General features: G+C 36.4%; 1 protein-coding gene across 1 annotated transcript; it reads right to left on the reverse strand.

Moving 5' to 3' along the window:
- Positions 1 to 474: 474 nt before the first annotated feature.
- LOC147613521 (cortical cell-delineating protein-like) lies at positions 475 to 1241 on the reverse strand. Its single transcript, XM_086781182.1, has one exon. It carries the CDS (start codon positions 1194 to 1196, stop codon positions 735 to 737), a length of 462 nt encoding a protein of 153 aa, XP_086637308.1. The 5' UTR covers positions 1197 to 1241; the 3' UTR covers positions 475 to 734.
- Positions 1242 to 26213: the final 24972 nt, after the last annotated feature.

Genomic DNA, 26213 nt, shown 5'->3' on the forward strand with positions numbered 1-26213 from the left:
TTTTATTGAAAAAAAATGACCTAGTGAACCTTAATCGTTAAGGTTTAAACCTTAATCGTCACCACCCTGCCTCGCTTCTATCGACCACCCCGCCTCGATCCTCTCCTCGTCTCCGCCACCACCCCGCTTCTATCGACCACCCCGCCTCGATCCTCTCCTCGTCTCCGCCACCACCCCGCCTGCTCCTCTCCTCACCGGATCCTCTCTCGCGCTATGTCCTCTCCCTCTCTCGTGACGTTTCGGTGGTTTTTATACTCGCACTGAGGTGGTTCTCGGAACATTCCATTTTTTTAAATTAAACCTTGGTCTAAAGTCCTTTTGTCTCATCTAATTAATTAATAGCGAACCAAGATTTTGGTCCCATATTGGGCCCTTTGGAATTAGATGCGCGTGTATCTTACACAGAAGGAAACGTTAGAAGGTCCCTGGCATTTCACCCTATTTGTTCAAAGTAAAAAGGGCTACGCTCACTTATTTTCACACACAAGTAAATAGATCATATATATATATTTTAAAAATTACAAGCGTGGCCCTCTCATTCGCTCACGCACACGCACAAACCAACAATGCTTCTGGGCTCCACGATCTGGAAAAACCAGGCTTTGAGATAAATCAAAGGAAAAGAAAACGAGAGAAAGCATGGGGTCGAGTAAGTTCTGCGAGGATATATAAAAACGATAAGAGCATGGCTGCACACAATAATAATTAAGTAGAGGTGGATCTGGGGCAGCAGCTTAGTTAGGGCAGGAGAAGTTCTGGGGCACTGTGTAGCCGCAGGTGGTGAGGATGGAGACGATAACGTCGATTTTTGCATCGATGGTGATGAGGCCGAGGATGTTGACATCGAGGGCTAAGCACAGGCAAATCTCCACATCGAGGCCCAGGATGCCGAGCAGCGCACAGCATTCGCTTCCTTTGCCATCCGCGAGAACCCCCCCTAACAGAGGGCTGCACACCCCTATCTTAGCTATGTCAACCGGGCACGTTGTGCTCGTCGATGATGGCGTAGTGGGAGTCGGGTTAGTGGGAGTGGGAGTCGGGTTAGTTGGAGTGGGAGTCGGGTTCGTGGGAGTGGGAGTGGTGTGGCACACATCACACGCTTTACAAAGAGAAAGGCTTGCTAATGCATACACTACCATAAGCATTGCAACATTGACATTAATGCCACTCTTCTTGACGCAAAGAAAGGCCGCCATGACTTATCCTTATTTGTGATCAAGTGTGCCTTTTGTGCTTCACTAGTTCACTCTCTTGAAGACTCACCCATCCCAAGGCCACCTTATATAGTAAAACTGAGAAGGCTAGTAGGTCCCCCATACACAACAGAACCCCACAAGGAGGTTCTTAAACTAGCTATGTTAAGAGGGGGAAAAAACCAAGTTCAATGTATTTCAACCCTTAAGCTCTTAAAATGCCTTTGGATTTATGTTTGAAGGTCTCAGAATCAACAAAATTTGAGGCGTTTTGCATATAATTACCTTCAAGTTCTTAAATTTTGTAACAATTACTTCCATTTTCTACACATGGAGGTATACATTTTCACACATGCTTTTTTCTACACATTGTTCATAAAGTGTAAATCTTTCAAGTGATTCTCCATTTAAATGTGTAAAGCTTGCTTTCAATTGAGACTAATAAACCTATTGAGAGCACCAAAACCCTTCAAAACCCATGCATCTTTCCACTTAATTGTCACAAAACCATGCATTCTTCTTCTAAGTGGACCAAGGATCCTTTAAGAGCACCAATAACCTTCAAACCATGCATTCATTTCATAACTTGAAGTATAGCTATGCATTCTTACATGATTTGAATGATCAGAATGGTTACAGTTATGAAATTGCCCAATGAACAATCATGAGTGTGGATTCACATATATGTTGATGTTTTTACAAGAAGAGAGAGAGAGAGAGAGAGAGAGAGAGAGAGAGAGAGAGAGAGAGGGGGGGGTGGGGTGGGGTGGTGTGGTGTGGTGTGGGGTGGGGGTGGGGTGGGGTGGGGGTGGGGGGAAGAGATAGTTATTGAATAAATACAACCTTGACCTAATCAACAATTTAAGTTTCTTGAAAGTGACAAGTGTCATGTATGAATGACATACTCGAGGTCCTCACTATAAAGAAACATATATATCATCTTCCTTCAAGGGGTATTTTGAATATCCCTTATTTGTGAAATAAAGGACGCCTTTTTTATACAAACTTACAAGTTTTTTTTAGTCCATTTAAAAATATCCTTACATAAGTAATTTCTTTAAAAGTTTATCCCAAAATGTAAAATAAAAAACACCTTCTATTAAATTATATATTTTTAAGTGAACCCCCTCGAGATGGCATATACGTACACTAGTATGGAGGTGATGCTCTTTAACGCAAGACACAAACACAATAAAAAATGGGTTTATTCTTTTCAATGAAGGCTTTTTTGGTAATGTGTATTTTCAAAATGCACGCGTGTACATGAATTGTTGTGTTGTATAGTAACTGATGAGTTTGATTATATGTGCTTGAGTTCAACCTTTGTTAAAATAGAAAGTGTGATTTTAGACCTAATTATATGTACTTGAGTTTTACCTTGTGTTAAAGTAGGAAATGTGATTTCAAACTTTACTTTTAGATGTGATATGTACGTAATTTTAGCAATCTTTGGTGCACCTTATGTGATGTATAGATTGGATGCTTATGAGCAATTGAGTCTTATGAATAATGCTTGATGGACATTCAAGGGTTATTATAACATTATTACACACTCAAAAATGGTAGCATTTATGTAAGTGACACAATTTGAATCTGGGCACTCATTTCATATGAAAGGTATAACCAAATTACAGTGATGTTGAAATGTTGTTCGTATTTAGCTCCCAACATTAGCATAAGGTTCCAAGTTATATACATTCCAAATTATGCACAAACTCACCATTGACAAAATTGGGTATGCAATCTTGCTCATCCAGACCTTCACTCATGTGAATGGTAACTTGTACACTACTAATGGAAGACTTAAAAATAGAAAACATCGTGTCATTTAAGAAAAGAATTCATCTTTCTTTTATAAAAGGTAGGCCTAAGCAATCTATAATATTTCATCAAGAAACAATGTAGGAAAAATACTAAAAAAGTATACAAAAGCTTAAAAGAATAATTCCCTCCCAACCACATCTCCCTCCCCCCTCTCCTCCCAAAAAAAAACTCCAATTTTTTCTTTTTCATGTCTCTCTCTCTCTCTCTCTCTCTCTCTCTCTCTCTCTCTCTCTCTCTCTCTGTGCATATGTGTGTGTGCACACACAAAGGCAGGCCATTTTTTATAGAGATTATATCTCTTATTAAACCAAGGCCAATCAAAATCTAGCAATTTCTTAATCTTGGATTCTGAAATTGAGAGTAATTTTCAAATCCAAACATTCTAACCTAGGGTTGGGTCTTGTTTTCTCTCTTTTTATGGTGAAGGGTCAACTTTCCATCTAAATCAAGGCTTTGTATTCAACATTGGAAATTGTGCAGTGAAAGCTCTCGTTTCGGATTCACATGTGATTGAACCTGCACTCCTATCCACCACGATGTGTGGATCCCTAACCACCATGCCAATGTGTCCTCTGGAAGCTTTTGACATGTGGGGTATGCATGTGTTTTATTTTACTAAAACATGGGTTATCATGGAAACTCAAAGCTTGAAAGAGGAGATTCTACTATGGATTCTTACCTTGGTGTGGGCTTAACTTTGAGATTCTACCTTTTTGCATGTTGGGCACCCGTGACACGAGGGTAATGTGTCCTTAGCGACCTCCGAGACTACTTCCTCATCAACAACTTGAAGGGTCACAAACCGCTAATGTTTTGAAGTACACTAGTAACCCTTGGAAGTATTGTCCCATTAATGATGTAGCCTTACTTACATGTGAACGAACTCTCTCTCTATCAAACATGCGACTGCTAATCAGTTGATAACTTTCGGTGCAAGATTTGATATTTTTAACAACTAACGGGCAAGATTTGACATCTTGGGATGGACGGGCAGGATTTGATATTTTACAACCAACGAGTAAGACATGTATGATGGACAGAAGAGGCAGGATTTAAGCGCACGTTTTCACGGAGAAAGTCTGCGGCATAGCTTTTAACCATTCCCCTGGGAAAGGGGATATCATAATATCATTGCTGTATTCAAAACCAGAAAACCCACCTCAGAAAAGCCCAAAAACAATAATCCTTAAAGTCCAAAACGAGAAAATCCAAAAACTGCTACTCAACCGCCAGTATTCTCACTGGAGCTGGCGGTCGCAGGCTCTCCAAACTTTGGGGGGGGGGGGTGTGAACGCGCTCTAACTCCTTCTCCATGTGTGACACATCATAGCTATGTCTCATGCATCACATTTAATTAAGGAGTTGGCTTGCACAACATCATGTGATGCATGAGTGCTTCACCCTCTTTGCATAATATCATAGTAGCACATATCTTCATTTTTGGCAACCGTCAAGCTCGGGGGGGTCACTCACAAAAAAATGTGAATATCACGTGCGTTCAACAGAAGCATAATTTTAATTTATGAAACTTACAGAAATATATTTACATAAGGGTATGATTTAAAATTTTTTCAAAAAAATTTACAGATTCATAAAGAAAAGGGGATATTATATAGATTTAAAAATTCACAAATAAGGGATTTAAAATATAGGCCTTGAACGCACGCGATAGGGATATTTTACATATAGTGACCCCCCCGAGCCGTCAAGCCAAGGCAACAACATTATAAATTTATGAATCTTTCCTTAAGGGGCAACTCTAACATTTAAACCTTGAAGCCACACATCTCCACCTAGCTTTTTCCCACTCGTACCCCCATGGTACACACCACTGGGTCTTTAGCCTACAACCATCACCCATGAACATTACCTATTCACACTTAATAATATAAGTGGTGTTGTGCATTCGTATGTCGCCATTGGTTTTCTCATATATAGTGTCTGTGTGTCCCATGCATTACTGGCATATAAATCTCACGTATCAGTGTGTACGCGTCCCACGTGAAGGGTCATTAACATTATTTTACCCTTTTAGGAATCATCATCCACAATGATAAACTGAATGTAATGCTTACGAAACCGAAACTCCATTTCCCAAGTTACATCTATCAAGGGATGTCCTTTCCATTTTATAAGGAACTCCCGAAGAATACAATTTTTCAATTGTCTTTCTCTTCATTCGAGGATCTATAAGTTGGTCCATGATCTTCTTGATCAGGTTCCTACAAAGCAAACATACCATCAACTAGATTATCACCATCGTGAAGATAACACTTCAATCGACTCATATGAAATACAAGGTGGACACGATAGTCTTGTGGCAAGTCTAACATATAAGCCACATCAATCGACTCATATGAAATACTGGGTATATATATATGTGTATTTTTAATATCCGCATCGTGTTGACAATATCCTCAAAGACTACCATGCAAGCTGCAAATCATCTTTACTCTATCACTTTTGTTCTCGAGATGTACATCTCAAAGTTTGTGCAAGAAAAATGACAATCATTCCACTTCAATCACGTGATTTACACGAGACCACATTCTATGATCATAATCACACAAAACTGCACAACTATGCCATCTTTCTTTTGCATAGATTGAGCTATCTATGAACAACCATGTCACTCCATCCTTACAATGCACAAGATTAAACCCCTTCGTCAAGAACATGAGAATCCTTCCATTCCATCTCAAAGTACACATGGTGCTCCACACACAAGACTATGATACTATTTGCATGCTTGCATTGTGACCAAACAATTGTGCTATTCTTGACACACAAAAGTGACCATGTCTAAAAACACGAGACCGTGATGCATGCAAGAAAATATCCCTTCCATGGTGAATGGGAATTATCATGCTTTTGATCACTTCATGGAAGTTGAGGGGGCTTCTTAAAGTTGCTTACTCTCTGGCTTGTTTTTCAGTATAAATATTTTGTGAGCTAAAGAACCCATCTTTTTTTATGTGGTTCAATCTAGAGAGATTGATTAGCTTTAATAGATCACTGCTAAATCACAATCAAACTAGAGGCCTAATCACATGAAATTTAAATTAGCTTTAATAGATCACTGCTAAATCATAATCAAACTAGAGGCCTAATCACATGAAATTTAAATTAGACACAAGGACTTCAAAAACACAAAGATTGTTCGATTCACATAGGTTTGTCGAAATCAATTAAAGACAAAGACTTCACATAGATAGAGGAAGAATTAATTCAAAAACATATTATTGAGTAACTTACATTGTATCTGGAGATAGGGGCTTCACATAAATAGTGGGAGAGAAACTTACATGGTATAGCTAGTGTTTGATTAGCAATGCGAATTGAGTAAATTTTTCTCGTTTTCTACATGTCTTTATTTATACATTTTGAGCATCTTCTTAAATGCATGGTATTCAAAATATGTATTTGTTACAAGGTCGTGGGTGCACATCACATTATGAGTACCAAGGTCATGGGTGCAATTTTGAGATATGTGTATGGATATTTGTTATCACTCACCCAATGACAAAATGAATTCCCCATCCCAAAATTTTTAGAAAAACAAAATGAAATTTTCATTTAATTTCTATTTCCAGTAAAATTTAAAACATGTCACTGCTTATGTTTTTCTCATGTCACTAATAGAATATGTTCACCTAGCTTGTCAAAGGGTAGTAGATATTTTACAAGGTCATGCTGCTCTAAACCTAAACGATTGTGTGAAAACATGGAGGTTGAAATTCCAAGACCTAACTGTAGTAAGAGAAAAAAGATTGTGCAGGTGTGTCAAAGTGAAGCAGCAGAAGGTTCATCTACTATTGCTTGGGGTTTTTTTGAGCTTGGAGAAACTGACATTGAAGAGAAGCAAAGAAGGGTAAGGGGTAGAAGGAGGTACCAGAGAAGGTGAGGAAGGGAATAGAGGTAAGAGAGAAGGGGAAGAAGAGAAAGAAGGGTAAGGGGATGGGGAAGGAGAGATGGAATGAGTTAGTATTGAAGGGGATGATGAAGCTCATGAAGGAGGGAGTGAATGAGGTAATGATGAGGGGGATGAAGAAGAGAGTGCATAAGGTATTGAAGGAGGAAATCAGGAAAGAGGGGAATCTGTTGAAGAATCAAGTGCTCAACAAGAAAGTGCACAGGAGACATGTGCCAAAAACTATGGGTAAGAGGAAAGAGATATTTGGTAAGCTCTTGAAAACTAGTATACCTCAAGGTTTCCTAGAGATAATTAGGGTGAATTTAATGACACCACCTCCAAAAATCCCTCTATGTAGGCTCACTCTGACAAAACCAATTAAAAAATTAAGTCCATCAATAGAGAAAACTCTTTCAAGGTCTTTTATGAAGATGGGTGGTTACTTGGAAAGTAAGGGGTCCTTTATTTTTTCCATCCTTGATTTAGAGAGGGAAGAGACACCCCTGACAGATGAGAGGAGGGAGTCTTGGAAGGCTATGAATGATAGGTTTGAACAACTCTTGAACACAAATGCAGAGTGGGGTCCATACCGTAGGAGCAAAATGATCCACATAGTTGATGGAAACAATCACCACAAATCATTCATGGATTGCATTAAAAGAGGTGAGTATTATATTATAATTGTTTATGTCGATGGTCAAATCTTGTCTTTTACTTATTTATAATTGTGCTCTTGTTATTGTAGAATACCAAAATGATTTTGTTTCATTTGAGAATAATGATGTTGGGGAACTCTTTTTCTCTCTCACCCGATTGAACAAGTAAGAAATTTCTCTCTCCCGATTGAACTTATTTATTCTCTCATCTGATTGACCAATGTGCATTTTGGGTCATTGATTGAAATGTTGTCTTGTGTGATAGGATCAATGAGTTTGGGTATATTCCCAACACATTTGGAGATAATCTTTTTCAGATTAGGAAACTTGGGGAATCAGACACTACTCTTATTCTAAATTTGATGAAGAAGATAAGAAATGGATTGAAGCAGAGTCTAGAAAGATAGTTGATGCAAGAGGACAAAAGGGTTGGTACAACATTCCAATTCAAATACTCACACACCTTGTTTTTACGGTAATTTCCTACTTGTAACTTGCATATATGTCTTCCATTTGCAAAGTGAAAACATGAACTTACGTTAATTGTTCTTATTTTATCATATTATATTTTCTATCAAGGGATGAAATGGAAAAAAAAGTGGATGAAAAGACAAAGGGCATGGATGATGAGGCCAAACAAATGGTCATCGGAGAGGTAGAGGTGATGTATAGAGGAAAAGCATGGAAGTATGTGAGGCTTGCAGATCCTCGCAATGGTGAGTGTTATTGGCGTGCTATCCTTTCTTTGCCTTGGCATGAGCCAAGCAAACACATTGCCATAGAGAAGAAATTGAACATGATTATTGTTGCCTGCATTAAAAATGAAGACAAATCCTTTTTTGTGGGGATGCTTGACAATTCCCAATCTCTTATACAAACCTTGGAGTACTTACCTAATGACAAGAGGAAGATACAAGATTGGTTGCACATGTTTGTTTATTAGCTTCAAATTTTTGAATTGGGGGTTAGCTTCAAATTTTTGAATTGGGGGTACCTTTGTTGCATGACATATGTAATGCAGATAGAGTGAGGCTCCCTAATGACAATGTGTACACATAGTATGCCATGACTAATTGAAGAAAGTACTTTAAAAGGCTTTCAAGACTCATTAAGGAAGAATTAGATTCAACAATGACATCGAGAATCAACCCAATTTTTGTAAGGCTACACAACGTGTTATTCACAGGTGAACTATGTCCTATATACTTCTTAACCTCTTAAATTAATCATTACTGACACCTATTAAAATCAGCTTATGTAGTAAGCAGGTGGCTTGTGAGTGTGGGTTCACTTGAGAGCATACCTCCGCTAGCAACTATATGGGCTTGTAATGATACACCAACATATATGTATGAAGACTTGCAATTGGGAAGATTAAGTGTGTATCCTTTGAGTTTCTGTAATACCATAGTCAATTGTAACTTTCTCTTATTCTTGTTACACCTATACATAGGCTATTTCTAGTACTGAGAGAGATCATTGTCCATGGTGGTTGGACATGGAAAAAAATATAGCACCAAATGAAGAGATGGATCTATATCAACAACAACATAAGTCTGCATTACTTCTACGAGCACAACATGAGATTACGGATGAGGTAAGTGAGAATCGTTTGTCTTTCATGTGTCTTAATATAATTACATGATGTAACATGTGTTTTGCATGTGTATCGTATGTTTAGAATACTCCCATTACATCCCATGCCTAGTCTACTACATCGACATCCACATTACTCATGCCACCTATGAACCTAGGAAAACTTTTAGAACAAACCTTGTAGGCAAGCAAGAGGCAGTAGTATCATTGGTGGTGGAGAGGAAATTGAGAACATTGGAGATCCACCAATAGACATTTTGGAACCAAAAGGTGAGTTGACTCTCCATACATATATCACAATGAAGATCCCTACTTGACCTAGCCATGCTAACATTTAAAATTGTGATAGGAATTATATTTGCCTTTAATATAGATCTTGCTTTGGATGTTCAAAATTGGAAGCAACCCTCCACCATCATGAGTGAAATTATGGAAGCATTGAATATAATTTGTACTAAAGGCAAGGTGAAAGGGAAGATGGTGGATCATTGTGTTGAGCTAATATTTAGCGATTTTCCAACTGACATTGTTGTAGAGGGTTGTTCCATAAATAAGATTCCATCTTGGAATAGGGTTGATGATAATCTAAGAACCTCAGCCTTTAAATTTACCAACTTTTGTCTCTCTGATGCTGGCTTCTTTGCATGCCTATAATCAATGAAAGAGGCTACAAAGGTGGAGCATTGTGCCTCAATTCAAGGTTTTGTAGTGGTGCATTGCTAGGTTGTGAAGTGTACACCACTGGTCGGAAGAAAAAAGGGACTAATGGCAAAAAAGGTAACCTTTCTGCATAGAAGTCTACATAGAAGCTAATTTCATATAATACTTTATTTTCATTATCTTATTAAATGTGTAACATAGGTGACATGCCTTATCTTATCTGCATTTGTATGCTCTTCTTCATAAATGTGTAACATAGGTGACATGCCTTATCTTATCTTCCATTGTACGCTCTTCTTCATTAAAAAATGTATTCTCAATTCATAGTGATCAAGTTAAAGACTTGAACCTTGAGAGGAACTTGATGTGGAGCATGAACTCATTCATGATATGTATGTATTTAGTTTCAATTATCTTTGTTTTTTGTCAAGAATTTATTTAATTTTGAATTTGTTTCAACATGTATGTACTTAGTTATCATTATCTTTATGTTTATCATGTAGTTTGATTTTGAATGATAATTTATTGAATCACCAGAGTTCCTCCTAAAGATTTGGTTTAAAAGAAAGGGCTCTTCTTGGAAAGGTGGTTTCCAGAGAGGCCATAAGTTCTACAAGTATATTGTTTCATTGTTCAGCAAGCCTGGGGATTCTGTTGTGGATTTGTTCTCTAGAATTGGGACACTTGGTCTTGTAGTAGCATATATGAATTGCAATGTGATACGTGAGAGAAGGATGAGCACATTTACGAGCACCTACTAGAACCCTACTCTGCAAGGTCATAAGTATTTCTAAGCTTAAGTAAAGTTATTCCCACTAATGTGCATTGAAATATAATTTCTTCTAACTAACATACATATTTCTTTTGGAGATTTAGAACAAAGCCAAACAACCTAGAATACCATTGATGCCTTCTTGTTTGGAACATCATTCCATGTTTTGATTCTTGTGTTTGTTTATTTTAGATTTAGAAGCTCCTCTTACACTTAGAGCTTTGAACATTATGGACATTATCTCAGTTTCACTATTGTAGAAATTTATTATGATCAATCTAGGTTTTTTGTCTTTGTTTATTATGACTAAGAAGCTCCTTTTACATTTTATAACTTCATTTAATTTTATGTTATGCCATACATTTTTCACATTGATGAGCAAAAAGTGGTGCATGGTTTGTGAATTAATTTGTTGAATTCACAATTAACTTTGGAATGTTTCTTAATACTTCTATTGGCATTGTCTCTTCTAGGCACTTCATGAAAGAGTGTAATCAATCACAAAGCTCAAAATGCTTGCTCAATCATGCTAACAGACCCAAACTATTAAAAAAAGGAAATCTTCTCACTCAATTGTGCTCACTTTTCGGTCCCCCCCCCCCCCCCCCCCCCCCCCCCCCCCCGCGCGGCACTTCATGCTTACATTGGCATAGAACTTTTTGTACTTAAAATCCTAGCTAGGTCTTCCTTTTTGAGATGTGGTTGGTGTATAAACATGTTATTGTTTACATCAAAACCAAGTACATGTAGATAGACAAAATACATGTGCTTACATCAAGACCAAATACATGTAGATAGACAAAATTCATGTGCTAGGTCATCCTTTTTGAGATGTGGCTGGTGTATAAACATGTTATTGTTTACATCGAGACCAAGTACATGCAGATAGACAAAATACATGTGCTAGGTCTTCCTTTTTGAGATATGGCTGGTGTATAAACATGTTATTGTTTACATTAAGACCAAGTATATGCAAATAGACAAAATACATATGCTTACATACAACAAACGGATGTCCATCACATGCTCTCATCTAAAAATCTGGACATGTATAGCATGATAGCTTTGCAATTGTGACATCATGACTCTCACCTTGCATCCTTGAAGAATCAGTCTCTACTACAAACACCTCATGCTCCATTTTCTTCACGATCCTTCTTACAATGACCAAAGCTGACAAAGTGAGAGAATTTCTTATCCTTGTAAGATTCCTCCCCAGCCCCTCAAGATGTCCAGTTTCTTCCCCTGTAATCAATCCCCTTTTCAGAATAATAAAAGATCTTGTTTTTGCCTGTTTTGGCGAAAATGTTCTAGAGAGAGGTAATTCAGTTTTTAGATATCTTTGGATGAAAAAATATCCCTTCTTATTAAAATAAATTTTCCTAAAATAGAAGTTTAAAAAGAAATTCCTAATGTGCATTAGAATTAAATTATAATGTGTACAAAAGACAAAAGACCTAAGACTAAGGGTCCACATCTTCTGAAAATTTTGGATTAAGGTTCTTATGGACCAATAAGATTAATCCAAATGCAGGGAGGAGATAAATTGAAGAATAAAAGAAAAACCCCCAAAAATGAGTAAATGCTCACATAAGATGAAGAGTGGACTAAGGACCAAAGAAAACAATTAAAAAAATTGAATTTTGACACCTCAGAGTGGGGATCTCCCCTCATGAAGTAGGCACCTTTTTTCTCATCATTACCCCCAATTTTAAATCAATAAAATGAGATATTTCATCTCTCCTCTCTCCTATTTCAAAACTAGATCCAAAAAGTAAGCTGAACTGAACCAAAAATGGTCAAAAATTGACCAAATTGATCTGGAAAATTCTAGAATCAGTTTGCTTAGTTAGAGGCTCACTTTTTCCTATAAATAGAAGCCTCCCCCTTTGTAAAAGCTTAATGGTGTTTATGCACTGTTACTCTACTCTTGCCCAGAGTCATCTCTATTGAATTTTTTAATAATTCAATTATTTTTGGCCTAATCCTCTCCAAAGTGAATTGGTGGCCACTCTTGCCTCAAACAAGAGTAGAACTCTCAATCCCTCAAGCCAAAGGAGAGCTTACAAGCTTCATGTAAGCTGATTTTCTTACTTGTTTTCAAATTTTAAATCTATGGTTTTCTTGATTTTTATGTTTTACAATTGATTGAATTAAATTCGAATGCTATGCCTTTGAGGAAAAAGCCACCCCCTTCTCTTCTTTACATTCTAGCCTTTCTTAATCTTAGAAAGTTTAACTAAGGGATTAATTAAACTCTTTTTTATTGTTTACTCTATTGATTTTAGAAAATTATGTAGATTAGAGTTCTATAAATCTAATTTGGGTTAATTTAAGTTAAATAAAGAATGATAAAAATGAGAAATGGTCAGCCATACAAAGGAGGTTATGGCAAAATTTTTCAGAATTTTGTGGAAAAGAAGTTTATTTTTATGTTATTCCAAAAGAGTAATTCCCACCATTTTTGCATCTAAAAGAAATGTTCTAATTACTCCATGTACATATTCACCTATGAATATGCATGGATATCACTGATATTAATTATTAAAATTGATTTCAAGATGCATAATGGAAATATTTTTATTTATAAAAGTGTTATTCTCATTAAAATTGATTTCTATGCATAGAAAGATGCATAATGGAAATTTGTTTAATTTTAAAAGTGTTATTCTCATTAAAATTGATTTTTATGCATAGAAAGATGCATAATGGAATTTTTTTATTATTATAAAAGTGTTATTCTCATTAAATTTGATTTTTATGCATAGAAAGATGCATAATGGAATTTTTTTAAATTATAAAAGTGTTATCCTCATTAAAATTGATTTTTATGCATAGAGAAAATTTTTTTATTATAAAAGTGTTATTCTCATCAAAATTGATTTTAATGCATAGAAAGATGCATAATGGAATTTTTTTAATTATAAAAGTGTTACTCATTAAATTTGATTTTTATAAATAGAAAGATGCATAATAGAATTTTTTTAATTATAAAAGTGTTTTTCTCATTAAAATTGATTTTTATGCATAGAAAGATGCATAATGGAATTTTTTTTAATTATAAAAGTGTTATTCTCATTAAAATTGTTTTTTCTGCATAGAAAGATGCATAATAGAAATTTTTTTATTATAAAAGTGTTATTCTCATTAAAATTGATTTTTATGCATAGAAAGATGCATTATGGAAATTTTTTTATTATAAAAGTGTTATTCTCATTAAAATTGATTTTTATGCATAGAAAGATGCATAATGGAATTTTTTTAATTATAAAAGTCTTATTCTCATTAAAATTGATTTTTATGCATAGAAAGATGCATAATGGAAATTTTTTATTATAAAAGTGTTATTCTCATTAAAATTGATTTTTATGCATAGAAAGATGCATAATGGAATATTTTTTTAATTATAAAAGTGTTATTCTCATTAAAATTGATTTTTATGTATAGAAAGATGCATAATGGATTTTTTTAAATAAAAGTGTTATTCTCATTAAATTTGATTTTTATGCATAGAAAGATGCCTAAAGGATATTTTTTTAATTACAAAAGTGTTATTCTTATTAAAATTAAATTTTTATGCATAGAAAGATTAATAAAGGAATTTGTTTTTATTATAAAAGCGTTATTCTTATAAAAATGGATTTTTATGCATAAAGAGATGCATAAAGAAATTCTTTTTATTTTAAAAGTGTTATTCCTATTAAAATTGATTTTTTGCATAAAAGGATTTTTTAAATAAAAGTGTTTTTCCCATTGAAGTTGATTCTTATGCATAAATAGATGTATAAAGAATTTTTATATCACAGTTAGAATTCTCTTAAATTCTATGAGTATATAAATGAATAATTAAATACTCTAAGAGAGAAATTTTTATCGTTTTATATTCACACGGATTGTAAAAAGAAAAATTCAAGAAATCTATCGAGATCAAAATATTCAGATAAATGATTAATTTATTCCTCATTGGAATTCATAACTAATTTAGAAATCAGTTAAGTGAATACTCAAAGAAAGAAATTCAATAATATAGTAATTGAATTATCAAACCTTTTCGAGAAAGATAGTTCAAGAAAAATCTTGTCCGACTCGAACCGTGAATCAGACTACTATGACTAAGACCAAACTCTTTCGTCAGTTTCGAGGAAAGAAGATGTGACCAGTTTAGAAAAATATACTCAAGCCAAATCTGAGACTAAGTTTGAGACCCTTCGAATTGATCTATGGATCAAGGTTACAGAATTCGAGGAATTCTGGTATGAAATTCAGAATTCCGTTCAAGAAGTTTTGGGGATACCGAAATACTCCTTATATTCAAAAGAAAATCAAATTAAAAACTTGCATAGAAACCCTGTTTTCTTAAAGGACTGTCTTACACTAGAATGCTGGAGGGAGCATTTGGTATATGTTTTTCTAAGAGAAGTTCGGTTGCAACAGCAGGCTGGCGGGGAGTGTTCAAAGGACAGCTCACGCGGCAAAGCCTGCTGCCCAGGGCTTGACCAGCCTTGGTATGGTTGAAAAATGGTGTGCTTTCGGTACGATGGGCAAGGGCCAACGAAGAGGTCCCTGAGTGAAGTGCCAGGACACCTAAGGAGGATCCTGGAGGGTTCTGACCAAGCGATGCACGGGCTCGCAGTGCCTAGGACACCCATGCATATGTCATGGAAGATATGTATGATGGACAAAATGATTTTGTAATCTGTTGCTGGATCTCATTGCTGACCAGTGGTCTCAACAACGAAGAGTCCAGAGTGATACTGTTTTTTGAGAAACAAGGGACAGGATGGAATTTTTGAGTTATGACATCCGTAACCAATAACTGTTTGTCAATGGATTATTTTATATGTTAAAGTTTTAAAGAGGAGTGTGTGCATATGTGTATTCGAAAGCAAAAGTTACGAAAGGCATTCAATTACGGGTGGGTGAGTAATTGTCTGGTTCTATCGATTCGAGTGGTTAATCCATGGGCCGGATAGAATCAATGGAGTTTTAATAATTAAATTGAAATAATAGGAATACGCTTAGAATTTGAGTAGTTAAATAAAACCTTGAAGAATTTTTCAAATAAGTAGATCAACGGCTGTGCCTGATTTCGGTTAGGAAAAACGTGTTAATTTTCTCAGATGATTAGATCAATGATTGTGCTTGATTTCGGTTAGGAAAAAGTGCTGATTTCTTCAAACTAAGTCAGTGATAGTTTTCCTTCTATCTGGTTTAATCAGGTAAAGGATAGTTTAGTCTCTTGACCCCGTTAGAAAATTCGTTAAGAAAATAAAAAAGGTGGAATCGTCCCCGTTTTCCGGGCAAGGAAAATTTTCCCGGTTTTGGTTTCAGAATGACCACCAGATTAGTCTCGTGTCCGAACATTCGAGACGAGGCTCCAAGTGGGAAACCGTGCCCCGCACAAGAGGAAGCTTCTTCCACCGCTACTAGCAACTGGGAATCCGGTGCGCGGAGGGGGCAATGGGGTCTCACAGCAGCTGGTATCAGAGCCAGGTTGTAAACTTATGAAACAGCAGAGCAGAAATTGCCTAAAATTTTAAAGTAAATCTGGGAAATAATGTTTTCACTTATTAAGATTATGTTTGAAATGAACTTCATAAACTAAAAACTCATAAATTGAACTTGATTTTTAGATGGATACCCCAAATTTGTCTAGCATTCCTAGACTCTCCCAGAGTCAAGATATGATCACCTTTGCCTTCGAAAATCTCATCAACTCCGCTACAACCCGAGAAAGTAGAGTGAGACTCACTCGTCACTTTGAGGATCTATACTTCCTTGATCGAGTACAGCAATGTAAGCATATGTGGTTCTCTAGAGGGCGAAGTATTAATGTCAATACCAACCAATGATAGAGACTCAGACAGAATATCTCGCTAACCATGATCTTGATAAGGCTAGGAGTTATTCATTATGTTATTCATTATGTCTAACTCTATAATCACTTACCCCAAAATCTTAGTATTTCTTGTCATATTCTTAGACTTCTTAGCCGCTTTATTCCTAGGAGAAGAGTTACAACACCATTAACTTTGATGAATCGTGTATAACATAGCATGTTCCATCGCAGTATCGCCTTTTTATGCGTACGCAATTGAGGTGGTGACTTTTGGAGCCGAGACGCTCTATGTATATATCAAAAACTTTTGATAATAAATGATGTTTTGCAAAAGATTCCAAATTGTTTTCGTGGTTGTGAATATTGGTTAATAAAATTATCAGAGTGAATCTTATTTTCAAGAATTATGATGGAATATTTATTTGTTTAAGAAATAAATCTCAAAAATAAAATAGTCATAAATCTGTTGATTTTGATAAAAATTATCATTTTGTCAGAATCATGAGGTGCGTGGCCTAGGCAGCCGGATCCTCTTACCAATGATAAAGAGTTAGATCCGGACGTTCATAAAGCCCTGCACCGATCCGAACTTGGTCCCTTCAAGGGTGAAGGAGAACAGTTAGAAGAAGTAGTGAAAAAATGGATCGAGGCAATGGAAGAGTATTTTGATGTAACCGGTTATAACGAGAAGAGAAAAATGGCTCTTGCCAGATTGAAAGTTGTGGAAACGGCAAGGGTCACATGGAGGAACCATTGCAAGACAAACCGTCTCGACTGAAATACCCAGACCTCATCAAATCTTAAAGCTTACCTTAGGAAGAGGTTCTGTTCTCCAGGCTTCCTGGAGACCAAAATGAAATAGTTCTTGGAACTGAAGCACGATAGCCGGACGATTCTGGACGATTGAAGAATACCATCAGGCAATTTCCCTTCTCCTCAAGTATTCTCCACTTTTGGATGAAGAGCAGCTGATTCATTCGAGGGATGAACGAGCCATTGGACACTTTAGTAAAAAATGCCAAACCAGTCTCAATGGCAGAAGCTGTCAGAATGGCAAAGGATCAGCCTCTTTGTATCAGTCACCGCCTCGCCAAAATCACGACAATCCCAAGAGGACTCCAGCTTAGCCATCTACCTTTGTTGAGAGTAGTCTTAGAACTCCCTCCCAAAACTGGGGTAACCAAAGAGAAAGAGTTCCACCCCAATCTGCAGCAGCCAGAGCAGTTGCGATAGCAGAAGTAGTGGAAGAGGAAAGAGGTCTGATTTATGCCGCGATTGAAAACCAAGGGCCAAATCGTCAATTCTCTATCATCCATCCTCCAGCTGAGTATAAGGGTAAGCCATTCAAGCTTTTGATTGATTCAGGCAGTACTCATTCATTTATTTCCCCAGGATGCTTGCGTAAGCTAGTCTTAGAACAGAAATCAGGGAAACCTATGCAAGTTGAATTGGCCAGTGGGAAGATTCTTTTCACTCACCATGAGATAGATTGTATTCAATTTAATCTAGATGGGAATGTAACTGACTGCCAGTTCAGAGTCTTACCTTTGGGAGTTTTTGACAGAATCCTTGGAATGGATTGGCTCCACAAAAATCAAGTTGACATTCACTGTCACAAATGGAACCATTTCCTTTTGTGACCTTCACAGGAACAAAGTTCAAGGAACTGGAATTTTCGGATCCCCAGATCTGCAATTAGTAAAAGCTTCTAGGTTACTGAAAGGACTTAGAAAGAAGCAGCTCATTTATGTTGTCAAAATGAATCCGGTAGACACAAAGTTAAAAGCTAAAGAACCAGAATGGTTGAGTATAATGATTTATTCCCAGTAGAGCTAACTGAGATGCCTCCAATTCAGGAAGTAGATCATGAGATAGAATTGACCCTCGGAGCTCAACCAGTAGCCCAGCGGACGTACAAAATGCCAGTCCCTGAGGCCATTGAACTCAAGGAATAGCTTAGGCAGCTGTTAGAACAAGGGTTTATAAGACCCAGTGTTTCACCTTGGGGAGCGCCAGTTCTCTTTCAAAAAAAGAAGGATGGAACGTTAAGACTCTGTGTGGATTACAGAGGTCTCAGCAATTAAGAATAAGTATCCTATCCCCAAAATTGATGAGCTTCTGGACAGGCTAAATGGAGCCTAGATCTTCACAGAGATAGATCTCAAATCAAGGTATTACCAGATCAGGATTAATGATCAAGATATCCCGAAGACAGCCATCAATACTCGCTACTTATGGGCACTATGAATTTACTGTCATGCCGTTTGGATTGAAAAATGCCCCAGCTACATTCAATTGCCTAATGCAGGACATTCTCAGAGAATACTTGGATGGTTTTGTTCTTGTTTTCTTTGATGATATTCTGATTTACTCAAAGAATGCAGCTAACCATGAAGCTCACGTCCGTAAAGTTCTTGAGATTCTAAGGAAGCACCAACTCTTTGAAAAAAGAGCAAATGCACTTTCTCTGATGACCATGTTGAATACTTGGGCTTTCTGGTATCCGAAGACGGAATTTCTCCAGATTTCGCAAAAGTCCAAGCAGTCATAGATTGGCCTGAACCAAAGACAGTGAAAGAAGTCAGGGGATTCTTGGGATTAATTGGTTGGTACAGAATTTTTATACCTAAGTATGCTCTCATAGCTTCCCCCCTGATTAATCTTCTCAAGAAGAATACCCCGTTTCAATGGTCTGCCAGGTGTCAAAGTGCTTTTGATAAGCTGAAGACCGCCTTGGTATAACCAATCCCGTTCTGAAGTTGCCAAATTTCTCTCTACCCTTTGAGGTAGTAAACTGATGCCAGTGGTTTTGCCCTGGGAGGTGCACTCATGCAGGAAGGTCATACAGTGGCCTATGAATCCCGAAAACTCAGAACGCATGAGAGAAATTATACTATCCACCACGATCTGGAGCTACTTTCAGTCGTCTATGCCCTGAAGTTGTGGAGACATTACCAAAGATTCACTTTGATGACAGATCATCAGAGCTTAAAGTGGATCTTCACGCAGAAGGATCTCAACATGCACTAAAGAAGATGGATTCAGACCCTGCAGGAATTTGATTTTGAAATCAAGTACCGCCCAGGAGAAGAAAATGTGGTAGCAGATGCCCTCAGCAGAAAAGCCTCCTTGCTTGCAATCACAGTGGTATCAAATCCATTGATTAATGAAGCAAGAGAGAAGATCATGCAGGATAGATTCTTTGGCCCTATTGCTACCCTACTTGTGTAGGAAAGCAAAACTCCTCAGGAGTTGAACCGAGTTCAAGGGTACAGCCTGGATGAAGGAATTATGTATTATAATAGCAGTCTATGCATTCCCAAATGATTTGGGGACTAAGGGTCGAATTCTGAATGAAGCCCATGACAGCCTTATAGTAGCAGGACATCCAGGTTTCATCAAGACCTACATGTCTGTAAAGAAAAGCTTCTTTTGGCCTGGACTAAAAAAGGATGTACTTAATCATGTACGTCAATGCCTGTTATGTTAGAAAGTGAAAGCCGAGAGAGTAAAAATGCCTGGGAAGTTACATCCATTAGACATCCCCCAGATGAAGTGGGAATGTATTAGTATGGATTTTATTACTGGACTACCTTCAATCAGGTTACAACTCCATCTTCGTGGTAGTTGATAGACTAACCAAAGTTGCCCATCTGATTCCAGTAAAAGAAACCTACACTACTGCACTGGATGTGGCAAGAGTGTTCCTCAAGAAAATCTTCAGATTACATGGCCTACCCAGGAAAATAGTAAGTGATCGAGATCCCAAATTCACGTCAAGATTTTGGACTGCATTCTTTGAAGCAGTAGGAACTTTCTTGGATCTCAGCACAGCTTACCACCCCGAGACCAATGGTCAAATAGAAAGGATGAACCAAGTAATCGAAAATATACTTCGGTCATGCTATGGCAGGGAACCCAAGAAGTGGCTAAGCTATCTGCACCTAGTCGAATTCGCCTACAATGCTTCTCATCATCGAAGTATCGGGATGAGCCCTTTCAAAGCTCTGTATGGACAAGACTGCTTAACACCATTAACTTGGTCCGACCCATTGATTAGGGTCGAGATGTCCAGACAGATGCTTGACAACATGGAGCAGCAGATGTAGTCAATCCACAAGGATATAAAAGCTGCCCAGGATAGACAGAAGCAGTATGCAGATAAGAAGAGGTCAGACAAAAAATTCAAAGAAGCAGATATGGTCTTCATTTGAGTACGCCCCAAAAGAAGTTCTCTATCTCTTGGGAAGTACAAGAAGTTATCCCCCAGATACTGTGGGCCATATCTAATTACAAAGAAAGTAGGTGACTTAGCCTATGAACTTCTTCTGCCTCCTTATCTCAAAGTACATAATATATTTCATGTCAACCTACTTAAGAAGTATGTACCGAGCCCGAATCATGTGCTTAATGATGAACTCTTAACTTCTTTAACCCAAGGGCGGATGGAAATCCAACCTGAAGAAATCCTTGATGTTTGAGAGAAGGTTCTCAAGAATAGAATTCTGAGAGAATTATTAGTCAAATAGAAGTTCTATCCTTTTGAAGACGCCACCAGGGAGAAAGAAGCCGAACTGATACGAGATTACCCCCAGTTTGCGAGATGAAGACATCTTGCATTTTTCAAGTGGGAGAGGATGTAAGATTCCTTCCCAGCCCTCAAGATGTCCAGTTTCTTCCCCTGTAATCAATCCCCTTCTCAGAATAATAAAAGATCTTGTCTCTGCCTGTTTTGGCCTAGAGGGAGAAAATGTTCTAGAGAGAGGTAATTCAGTTTTTAGATATCTTTGGATGGAAAAATATCCCTTCTTATTAAAATCAAAAGACCTTAGCCTAAGGGTCCAAATTTTCTAAAAATTTTGGATTAAGGTTCTTATCGACGAATAATGTAGGGAGGAGATAAATTGAAGAATAAAAGAAAAACCCCCAAAAATGAGTAAATGCTCACATAAGATGAAGAGTGGACTTAGGATCAAAGAAAACAATTAAAAAACTGAATTTTGACAACTCAGAGTGGGGATCTCCCCTCATGAAGTAGGCGCCTTTTTTCTCATCATTACCCCCAATTTTAAATCAATAAAATGAGATATTTTATCTCTCCTCTCTCCTATTTCAAAACTAGATCCAAAAAGTAAGCTGAACTGACCTAAAAATTAACCAAACTGATCTGGAACTTCCTATAAATAGAAGCCTCGCCTTTGTAAAAGCTTAATGGTGTTTATGCACTCTTACTCTACTCCTGCCTAGAGCCATCTACATTGAATTTTTTAATAATTCAATTATTTTTGGCCTAATCCTCTCCAAAGTGAATTGGTGGCCACTCTTGCTTCAAACAAGAGTAGAACCCTCAATCCCTCAAGCTAAAGGAGAGCTTACAAGCTTCATGTAAGCTAATTTTCTTACTTGTTTTCAAATTTTAAATCTATGGTTTTCTTAATTTTTATGTTTTACAGTTGATTGAATTAAATTCGAATGCTATGCCTTTGAGGAAAAAGCCACCCCCTTCTCTTCTTTACATTCCAGCCTTTCTTAATCCTAGAAAGTTTAACTAAGGGATTAATTAAACTCTTTTTATTATTTAATCTCTTGATTTTAGAAAATTATATAGATTAGAGTTCTATAAATCTAATTTGGGTTAATTTAAGTTAAATAAAGAATGATAAAAATGAGAAATTGTTAGTCATACAAAAGAGGTTATGGCAAAATTTTCCAAAATTTTGTGGAAAAGAAAGTTTGTTTTTATGTTATTCCAAAAGAGTAATTTCCACCATTTTTGCATCTAAAAGAAATATTCTAATCACTCCATGTACATATTCACCTATGAATATGCATGGATATCAGATATTAATTATTAAAATTGATTTCTATGCTTAGAAAGATGTATAATGGAAAATTTTTTATTATAAAAGTATTATTCTCATTAAAATTGATTTCTATTCATAGAAAGATGCATAAGAAATTTTTTTAATTATAAAAGTGTTATTCTCATTAAAATTAATTTTTATGCATAGAAAGATGCATAAGGAATTTTTTTTAATTATAAAAGTGTTATTTTCATTAAAATTGATTTTTATGCATAGAAAGATGCATAATGGAAATTGTTTTTTATTATAAAAGTGTTATTCTCATTAAAATTAATTTTTATGCATAGAAAGATGCATAATGGAAATTTTTCTTAATTATAAAAGTGTTATTCTCATTAAAATTAAAATTTCTTTATTATAAAAGTGTTATTCTCATTAAAATTGATTTTTATGCATAGAAAGATGCATAATGGAAAATTTTTTATTATAAAAGTGTTATTCTCATTAAATTTGATTTTTATGCATAGAAAGATGTATAATGGAAATTGTTTTTAATTATAAAAGTGTTATTCTCATTAAAATTATTTTTATGCATAGAAAGATGCATAATGAAAATTATTTTTATTATAAAAGTATTATTCTCATTAAAATTGATTTTTATGCATAGAAAGATGCATAATGGAAATTGTTTTATTATAAAAGTGTTATTCTCATTAAAATTGATTTTTATGCACAGAAAGATGCATAATGGAAATTGTTTTATTTTAAAAGTGTTAATCTTAAAATTGAATTTTTACGCGTATAGAAAGATGCATAAAGGAATTTTTTTAATTATAAAAGTGTTATTCTTATAAAAATGGATTTTTATGCATAAATAGATGCATAAAGAAATTCTTTTTATTTTAAAAGTGTTATTCTTATTAAAATTAATTTTTTTTTGCATAAATAGATGCATAAAAGGATTTTTTAACAAAAGTGTTATTCCCATTGAAGTTGATTTTTATGCATAAATAGATGCATAAAGAATTTTTATATCAAAGTTAGAATTCTCTTAAATTCTATGTTTAAATTCTATGAGTATTTGATAAATAAATAATTAAATACTCTAAGAGAGAAATTTTTATCATTTTATATTCACACGGATTGGAAAAAAAATTCAAGAAATCTATCGAGATCGAAATATTCAAATAAATGATTAATTTATTCTTGTTGAATTCATAACTAATTTAGAAATCAATTAAGTGAATATTCAAAGAAAGAAATGTAGTAAAATAGTAACTGAATTATCAAACCTTTTCGAGAAAGATAGTTCAGGAAAAATCTTGTCCGACTCGAATCGTGAATCAGAGACTGACCAAGACCAAACTCTTTCGTCAGTTTCGAGGAAAGAAGATGTGATCAGTTTAGAAAAATACACTCAAAACTCCTGCTAAATCTAAGACTAAGTTTGAGACCCTTTAAATTGATCTGTGGATCAAGGTTACAGAATTCGAGGAATTCTAGTATGAAATTCAGAATTCCATTCAAGAAGTTTTGGGGATACTGAAATACTCCTTGTATTCAAAAGAAAATCAAATTGGAAACTTGGATAGAAACCTTGTTTTCTTAAAGGACTGTCTTACGTCAGAATGCTGGAGGGAGCATTTGGTATATGTTTTTCTAAGGGAAGTTCGGTTGCAACAGCTGGTGGGGAGTGTTCAAAGGACATCTCATGTGGCAAAGCCTGCCCAGGTCTTAACCAGCCTCGGTATGGTTGAAACATGGTGTGCTTTCGGTACGATGGGCAAGGACCGATGAAGCGGTCCTGAGTGAAGTGCCAAGACACCTAAGTAGGATCCTGGAGGGTTCTTACCAGGCTATGCACGGGCTCGCGGTGCCTAGGACACCCATGCGTATGTCGTGGAAGATATGTATGATGGACAAAATGATTATTGTAATCTGTTGGATCTTGTTGTTGCTGACCAGTGGTCTCAACGGAGAGTCCAGAGTGATACTGTTTTTTGAGAAACAAGGGACTGGATGGAATTTTTGAGTTATGACATCTGTAACCAATAACTGTTTGTCAATGGATTATTTTATATATTAAAGTTTTAAAGAAGAGTGTGTGTGTATCTATATTCGAAAGCAAAAGTTAAGAAAGGCATTCAATTTACGGGTGGGTGAGTAATTGTCTGGTTCTACCGATTCCAGTCCCATGGGCCGGATAGGCTGGAATCACTGGAGTTTTAATAATTAAATTGAAATAATAGGAATATGCTTAGAGTTCGAGTAGTTAAATAAAACCTGAAGAATTTCTCAAATGAGTAGATCAACGGTTGTGCCTGATTTCGGTTAGAAAAAAAGCATTAATTTCCTCATATGATTAGATCAACGGCTATGCCTGATTTTGATTAGGAAAAAGCGTTGATTTCTTCAAACTAAGTCAGTGATAGTTTTCCTTCTATCTGGTTTAATCAGGTGAAAGATAGTTTAGTCTCTTGACCTCATTAGAAAATTCATTAAGAAAATAAAAAAGGTGAAATCGTCCCAGTTTTTCGGGCAAGGGAAATTTTCTCGGTTTCGGTTTCGGAATAACCACCAGATTAGTCTCGTGTTCGGATATTCAAGGCGAGGCCCCGAGTGGGAAACCCTACCCCGCGCAAGAGGAAGCTACTTCCGCTGCTGCTAGCAACCGGGAATCCAGTGCGCGGAGGGGGCAGTGGGGTCTCACAATCCTTGTGGCTGCTATCTGCGATACTCCTGTTTGTATCTTGGGGTTGTGCTTCTTGTTGTGTTCTCTTCTTGTAAACTCTCCTTTTGTAGAATAAATCCGTCTCCTTCAAGAGCTTGCACCTTATCGCTTGTAAGATTTGTGCCTTTCTGAATTGGCCAAACACTTGGAGGTCGCATAGGTGCATTTGTGATTGTTGAGCATGTGGACCATGTGTGGTCCATGCTTGTATTGCAGAACCACATAAACTATCTACATTATCGATAGGTCCACTCGCACATTCCGTAAAAGCTCAGTGTTGGGACCCCTTTTCCTGATTGCCTTATTTGTTTTCTACATTTCCTTGGCCACCTAGCCATGCTTGACAAGTGACTGTTGTTTATTTTGTACATTGAATTGTGCACATTGTATCATGAATTTCTAATTCCCACACTCTTCACATTCCTTCCTCCTCCTCTCTTTGTACACCTATGTTTGTTTGTTGTTTTGGGGGAAAGTCAAGTTTTTTTCCTTTTTCCTTTCGAGGTTGATTTTCTGTAACATATTCTGGCCTATGGGAGCTATTTCCATCCTCATTTATTATGTTTTACGGTGCATTTCTTATTGTTGCCCATGACATTGGGAATGTGGAACATAGCCTATGGGAGCTATTTCCATCCTCATTTATTATGTTTTATGGACATCATTTATGGTGCATTGTCTTATTGTCGCCCCCATGACATTGGGAATGTGGAACATAGGAGTTCCTCTAGCTGTTTCTCCCACGAAGCTACTTGTAGTGCTTGGGCTCAGTGATAATCCACTTCTATTTTAGCACACCTCTAATAACTTTATGATGCTTGGACCAGATCCTAAGTGCTTCCCTTATTCAAATGCATGCCTTTTTGCACTTTGAATTAGTACATTGGCTAGGTCTATCATATTGCTACGTCGTAAATAGAGATGGTCCCCTTGAAGCCCTTGCCACCACGAGCCAACTTGCGTGCTTGCACTCTGTCAAGTTCGTCCGTGGAATGTGCTTGGTTTTTTTGTCATCCACAACCTATAAAACAAGGCAAACATGAAAAAAAATTAAATAGATACATAACTACCACAAACCAACATTGATTCTCTCACCCCAAGAAGAAGTTTTCCGCAATGAGGGTACCGTACATTCCACTAGCACATCCAATAATCCATAGCAAGAATATGTATGTCTTCCACTTTGCATTACCCCACCATGCTCTTATGTATCTATATTTAGCTA

Source organism: Cibotium barometz, chromosome 43 (assembly GCF_041138505.1).
Source record: "Cibotium barometz isolate CiBa-2024 chromosome 43, ASM4113850v1, whole genome shotgun sequence".
Classification (NCBI taxonomy): domain Eukaryota; kingdom Viridiplantae; phylum Streptophyta; class Polypodiopsida; order Cyatheales; family Cibotiaceae; genus Cibotium; species Cibotium barometz.

Bases quoted from the DNA above. Each gene is read 5' to 3' on its own strand.
- LOC147613521 (XM_086781182.1), bottom strand. From the start codon at position 1,196: ATGGCGGCCTTTCTTTGCGTCAAGAAGAGTGGCATTAATGTCAATGTT.